This window comes from Fragaria vesca, linkage group LG4 (genome assembly GCF_000184155.1).
Source record: "Fragaria vesca subsp. vesca linkage group LG4, FraVesHawaii_1.0, whole genome shotgun sequence".
NCBI lineage: Eukaryota > Viridiplantae > Streptophyta > Magnoliopsida > Rosales > Rosaceae > Fragaria > Fragaria vesca.
In genome coordinates, this window is record NC_020494.1 from 4,346,685 (window position 1) to 4,353,714 (window position 7,030).

The following is a 7,030-nucleotide window of genomic DNA, read 5'->3' on the forward strand; positions in this document are numbered from 1 at the left end:
GTTGACATGAAGAAGAAGGTCAAGGAGATCGAGATCGGAGCTCTGGGCAGCAACTGGGGCTATCCAATCAAGGTTGGCTGCAAACTTGTAGCCGGCGAGTTCACCGGCAAGAGGAAGCTCAGTATCAAGGTCTGCTATCCGTCCGGCAAGAGAAGTGCCGCCGTCGACGCCCTGAAGGTGGAGAAATCGGCGATCTCCGCACTTTAAGGATGGTGCGGACATCCGCTCCTGAACATGGCTATATATATATAATGTTTTGTTTGATCTGAAAAACAATGTTTCTTTCTGTCTCACAGCCACAGAAATCATACCAATGCATTGTTAATGTTCTTACTAATTGTTGTTGGTGTTTATGTTTATGAACACCCACATAAATCATACCAATGCATTCTTACTGATCTTATTGGTTGGTGTTTGTGTTTTTGGTTGAACAGGTTTTCGTCTACCACAAGGCGTTCCCAATGCCAGCATTGTCATACAAGTTTCAGGCCACAGACCCACTTTCTGGCCAGGATACAGATGATGCTGCACAATTTATCTCATCTGTTTGTTGGCGTGGCCAATCCAACACCTTAATTGCTGCAAATTCGACAGGGAATATCAAAATCCTGGAGATGGTTTGATTTGATTTGAACCTTTTGTTCATGGTAATTCTTCATTCTGGCTGGATGGATATTGAGAATGGGGTAAAGGAAATCTTATGCCAGAGAAGCTTGTGTAGCTCATAGGCTTTAGAAGGTTATAGGAATTCAATGGTTGCATGCAACATAACAAATTTTGGTATTAGATCATAGCGGGATGTGGTTAATGTCAGAAGTGAGACTTGATGTTCCAATGCTATATGTAGATATAAAAATTTAAAGGAAAAGAATAGGTAAAAATTGGTATTTCTGTATAATTATAATTCAAAATCAGTCTTATAAGTTTCAAGTTCTGAAACAGAAATTATTTCTTTGTGAGGCGGGACAACAATGGTCTTTGGTTTTGAGTGGTCATAAACCTTAAACCCAAGAGGTAGTAGAAGCAGAATATTTTGTTTTGAATGGTCATAAACCCTAAACCCTCCATGGCTCCATGGGTAATAGACTAATAGAAGCAGTGTGATGTTATGACTCTTGTATCCTAGAACAATGAACATGCGTGCTTACTTAAAATAAGAGGGAAAATGAAAGGAATTTATACAGATTTTCTATGCTTATGAAAACACTACAGATGCAAGCAAGCTCTCCATCAAAAAGTATGTTCTCCCATTTCTTCATAAATTCAATGTCATGTGGGTAAGTAGCTAATTGTTTCTCATACCTTCAACAGTTTATTCTCATTCATACTTCACTTTACTAGAAAACAAAATGCCAGAATCGAATGCATAAATGAGACATGGTATTTTGGAAAACATGGCTTGAAGAAACTGAATGCAAGGATTTTAATGGCAATGTTATGTACATGGACTTGCTCTCTAGTTCAACCCGGGTGTAGTGCAGTGCTAGACACTTGTAACATCACCTCGATGTAGTCAAAGTTGGGAACTTATTTAAAACATAATTCTAAGAACTAGAGAGACTAAAAATTGCAGAAAAAGTATACTACTGAAGTACTGATAAAGTATATGATTGTAAAAGTTCTACATTTAGAACCTACCAAATCACTGATGATCAAACACCATATTGGTTCCAAGAATGTGACAATTCATGGTTTCTGCTCGAAAGGATGTTAATCTGTGTCAAATCTAACAAGCTGGACACCAAATTTAATCCCATAAATAACAACAGAACTCTTGTCCAGCTTGTAGATACTTCTATGGGTGTTCTTCTTTTACAGTTTCAGTTCCTTTCCCTAATTCTCTTTGCACCTGATCCAAAGAATTTCCAGATAATCTATTTACACTGATTTTGACCAAACTTAGCTGTCAATGTCAGCCTACCCACAAGGGTGCGAAGCCTTGCAGCCCCTGGACCTGGTTTGATCTTGTTCGGGTTCCCAACCCTAGAGCATTTCGGTTTTCCAGCACACCAACCACCAGGAGTGAAACCATCTTTTTTTCTGTGAAGGAACTCCTTATCAATCTTATCTAGGGCAGGGTCATTGTGCTTGAATTTCCGGGCAAAAGCAGCACCACTTCCAATCATCTTGCTTGTGTCATTAATATTAAGAGTGTGGGGATGCTGTTTGGGAGGAATATCCCAAGAAATATAATGCAAATCATGGTTGACTGCAGTTTTAGCAAACTCCGGCACATTGCATATAACAGTGTGAAAGTAGCCTTCCGGCGAGGAGACAAAGTTTGTGTAGTACATGAGAAGGGTCCTTGGTAAATTGTCCCAACCCCAAACACAGTACTCAACAAACCATCGTGACAGGACCATCCATGCCGAACCTGCGACAAAATTTGGCATTCAATAACTGTGCAGACTAAATTAAAGAAATCAAATGAACAGCGAAACGTAAAAAAGAAAAGATTAACAATGTATGTACAGGCCTGTGTTACAGACAACCCCATGCTTTTGCTAGGGAGAGCAAAGAAACAGAAATTCATCAATTTATGAGCTAGTGATCCAACCCATGCAACTAATCTGTAACCAATTCTTCAAAGCAACAGTTATTTTCATACTGCACAAAGCTATTAGAAATCTCTATCTGCAAAAGTGACTTCTAAATCTTTTTGCAAAAACTTTCATAACAAGATTTTGACACCCAAGTTGTAGTGATAACTCCGTCTAAAAGCTCAGTTAAAAGAATTCTGGAAACCTAGCAAATGAGAACTAAGTAACAGCAAAGTGAACAATAAAGACATAATCATAACACATACATTTGATTGGATTTTTAATGTTCTCATTGTCACCAGTTAGTCTTCTCAGGATAAAAATGTTTCATTTTTTTTGTACAGTTCAATGTTCCATGAGTTACCAGAATTCAAAACAACTATAGAACAGTCATTACTCACCAGTAAATAACTTAAAGGAAGTCGGCAATGCTCGCCTGGGTGTAACCCAAAACACATCTTGTTTATTTGATGAGTAGAGACCAGGGTCTAAAATTAAAGGCATTGCTCTTTTTTCCCTGAAAATAGCCATTGAATACGAAGATCAGTTATGACCATAATATCTGACAGGACAGTACTACATATGATTAAGACTTTAACTTATTTTTAGTGCAGGGAAGAGAGAGAGCACTTACTCCTTCCAACCAAGCTGGCTTGTATGCTCAATGAAATTCAGTTCTCGATTTAGACCTGAAAAGGTGTCAAGAAGATCTGCATAGGAAACACATCAAACTTACAATTAGCACAAAACCATACATCCTTCAACCACCGTAAAACAATAATTCAGAAAACTATACAACATTATTTGATATCGACTAACCATCTTGAGTAACAAGCGGATAATCTGAGGCGCTGAGGTTGATAAACCAATCCCAATCCTTACTCCTCTTGAGGAGAATGGCACAGGCATGAAGAGTATTAGCAACCATCGTTGGTCCTCTATAAGTGACCATATTAGCCTTTTTTATCATAAATACATTCCCAACTTGATTAAATATCGTTTCGTTCTGCACACGTGAAGCAAGCTCCAATCTTTCTGCTACTGGTGCCTCAAGGTCTAAATGAAGAACATAGTGATTCAAAGGATGGTATAAAGCCTTAAGGGTTCTCCAAAGCTTTTCCATATCCCCTTTTGACCCTGAAATTAGATAAGCAAAACGCGGAATAGCTGGTACTGCAGGAGGGGGTGGAGCTTGTGAAACTTTTGTTTCGGCAAACGCTGCACTGGTTTGGTTTGTTGCTACTCGAGATTGTAACATTGAGGATAAGAGTTTCTGTGGTGAATCGACAAGACCCAAGTTCAAGGAAGTGGCTAGAAGGAATAAGCATACACAAGAGCTTATGACAAGAGGGAATAGCCATTTCTTCTCCATGTTTGCAGACCCCATTACCAAAACTTATGATGGACTACAACCAACGACAGTCACATACTCATCTTCCTCAAACAATCAGAATTTATATACCGCCCTCAGAATACAGACTGCAACTCCTCACAAGTATTCCACAATTCAGACTTTTAAAACAGCTGTTGAATCAAAGACCAAATATTAAAATGAATACAATGATTGTTAACTTGTTGGATTGCATAAGCAGCAAACAAAGAATACTGGAGCTTGCCGTAAACATTTAGCTCAAAAATTGGTTCTCTATCTTTTTATAATCAGTGAAAGCCGGTAAACAATAGTGACAGAGAAAGAGCAGCCTAGAAAGATATCACAAGAGACAGAAGTTTGGCATCAAGAAAATCGATATTGGATACCACAATGGATTCAACAAAAAATATAAAATTACATAATTCACAATACCCTGTGACCTTGTGACCCAATGAGTTGATATAAATAATACCAGATGTTTACATTGATAATGACACAATTAGTAACAAAAAAAAAAAAGAATCAAACTTTCATTCTTCAATCCCAGATAAAATTCCTGATCAAACTTATGCAGAGTATAACAGAGCAACCATGTTAATAAAACCATAATGATTCAGTCCAGACCACAAAGTTGAAAACTTCATACTAATCCATCAACACAAACCAAAATAAGAGTCACAAGAATTCATATAACTGAGATTATATGACAAACATGTATCACATACCAGGGCAGCTGAGTTGAAGCTCAAACACACAGATTGAACAAAACCCAGAAACGTTGCAATGCAATCGAACACAAATAGCCCAGAAAGATTGAAACTTTGATGAACAGAGTAAGAACCTAAATTCTAAAGACGAAGAAGAAGAGAGCAAAGAGAGGGGTCTGTGGCACGTTGAGCAATAAAAAGAAACAAGATTTGGAGAGAGAGAATCACACAAATAATCAGAAACATATAAAAAAATCGAAACAAAAGTGAGAGAAGGAAGAGAGGGTTTTGTACCAAAAGGAGACGACGTGTGTTCGTGAGAGGAGAAGTGGGTTTCTTTAATAATATCACAAACCAATGAAAGAGAGGAATCTATCTCTCTCTGTCTCACTTGGACTTGTCTCCTTTATATTGGTCTCTTCTGGGATTCACCAACACCCCAGCAACAACTGCAAACTGTCAAATTGTTGTGTCTAAATTCTTATGTCTTGAGCCTTTTGTGTCTCAATCTGAAGTTCTGAACCTTGCCCTTTTTTGTTTTTGTTGCTAATTTCGTTCCTTTTTTTTTTTTGTTATGCAAAACTGTTTTATTTTTCTACATCTTCTGCCTTTGCGTTTCAGGTACATCATTCTTTTTTCTGTTTTTGTTTTGTTGTTAAATGTTAGGTGCATTTTGGTGGCGTGATTGGATGCATTCAAAGGGTGACATAAATTTAATTGGAATTTTCATTTATGGTGAGAAGGGAAAAGAGGGTAACTTTGATGGTCATGGTTGGATATGATCGGATTCCTGAATTAATATGCACATTTTATGGTTTTGACTTTTGAGATTGAACAAAAAATTAACACATATGTAGCTTGTACATACATAAATTTTGTACTATGTGTGAACATATGCAGGTAGAAAGTCAAAAAGATTTTTGAATCTGAATGTAATCCAACTTGGAAAAAAAGTGTCACAGCATCTTCAACAGCTTCTCCATAATTTCTTTATTATAGGGAAGCAAAAGTCAATGCTCTAAGCAATTTTTCTTCTACAACTCCAACAGATTCTCTATTTTGGAGATTTCAAGATGATTCCCCAAATCCTTCTATAAAATTTGGAGAATGCTGCAGATTTGGGGAATTGGGTTTCTCTTTCGTCACATTCCCTATTTTGGAGAAAGTTTTAGAGAATCTGTTGGAGCAAAACACCCAAAATCTTCTCCAAATTGGAGAATTTCAAGAATTTGGGGAAGCTGTTGGAGATGCTCTTACAATGAATTCTGAATTATAAATTACAACTTATCTGTTTAGCATGTGACAAATAGATGAGTCATAAACTCATATTCAAATAATGTCACATATTATTATTTGATAGCCTCAAATTTATGAGATGCACGTGTTGCTAATTGCGAATGAAAGAAAAATATGATAGTTTATTTGTTACCGACTTAAGTTTATTATTTTTGATCAAAATTAAAAACTATATGGGAATTAGCGGTGGTGGACATGAATTTTCACACTCTATCTCCCTACCTAAAAAACCAATTATTATAATGGACAATAACCAATATGCGTTCAACTATAACCTACATATTTCAAAAGTATCGTTACATCTTTATACTCAACCTCAAGAAGAAACAATCTATTCCAACATCATATACAAAAACCATCATCATATATGTAGAGATCACCTTTCATTACATTGACAACAAAAATTAAATGACATTAAAATATACATCGTACCTGGAATGACACCTAATCATGACACACCCAACTATACGACCCAGTTCACCACCTTACCAAAACCTTAAACCCTCGTCAAAGAGGAGGGATCGATGACAAAACACACCAAAAACAAACAATAAAAAACCCAATAACACAAAACTCGTACCCATACCAAACAAGAGCCCAGACCCTACCCCCACAACAAATGGACCTCAAGAACAAACCATCCAAAAATCTGAGCCAAAGAAGTTGCATCAAATCTGAAACTAGACCCGCCATCCTACCACCCACGTCGGTCATCATCCAAAGAGCATCATCATCCGCATCCACCACAGGGAGGCAACACACAACCCTCCAAAAACTACAACATAACAAGGCGAGGAAAACCCGACCCATATCGGGAAATCGATCCAAGATGGCGTATGCCACCATGTTCTCCCCTTCACATCACACACGTTCCAATTCACCTCGTTGCCAACATGACTCCAGCCCCTACCATTGTTCGACGACAAAACAACCATGTTAGAGCAAAACCGAAATGCATCTCAAATCACCAAACAACCTCCCGATTTGCTCTTTCGATGGCCTCCCTATCTCGTTCCACTACCACCAACCTAAGAAGCGCAACCACCATATGACCTCAAGTCTTGATCATTCGACGACAACGTCAACGAACGCGTCATGAATAGATGATAAAAACA

At 37.7% G+C, this 7,030-nt stretch overlaps 2 protein-coding genes across 2 annotated transcripts in view; one reads left to right on the top strand and one right to left on the bottom strand.

Moving 5' to 3' along the window:
* The window catches only part of LOC101299948 (protein SPA1-RELATED 3-like), an 8,607-nt gene extending 7,640 nt beyond the window's left edge, over positions 1-967 (top strand). Inside the window, exon 8 of the mRNA XM_004296460.1 lies at positions 435-967. Coding sequence (XP_004296508.1) covers positions 435-623 — 189 coding nt within the window. The 3' untranslated portion in view covers positions 624-967. The remainder of the gene's footprint in view (positions 1-434) is intronic.
* A 577-nt stretch (positions 968-1,544) lies between these two features.
* On the bottom strand, positions 1,545-5,080 carry LOC101300237 (xylosyltransferase oxt-like). Its single transcript, XM_004296461.1, has 5 exons — positions 4,914-5,080; positions 3,360-4,064; positions 3,175-3,250; positions 2,942-3,057; positions 1,545-2,374 (listed from the first exon to the last, which is right to left on the bottom strand). The coding sequence occupies exons 2-5, from the start codon at positions 3,925-3,927 to the stop codon at positions 1,875-1,877; spliced, it is 1,260 nt and encodes a 419-aa protein (XP_004296509.1). The 5' UTR covers positions 3,928-4,064; positions 4,914-5,080; the 3' UTR covers positions 1,545-1,874.
* Positions 5,081-7,030: the final 1,950 nt, after the last annotated feature.

Coding starts and splice junctions, on each gene's coding strand:
- LOC101300237 (XM_004296461.1), bottom strand. CDS start 3,927: ATGGGGTCTGCAAACATGGAGAAGAAATGGCTATTCCCTCTTGTCATA. Junction 3,251..3,359: donor TCCGCTTGTTACTCAAGATG/GTTAGTCGATAT, acceptor TTTCCTATGCAG/ATCTTCTTGACACCTTTTCA. Junction 3,058..3,174: donor AGCCAGCTTGGTTGGAAGGA/GTAAGTGCTCTC, acceptor GGCTATTTTCAG/GGAAAAAAGAGCAATGCCTT.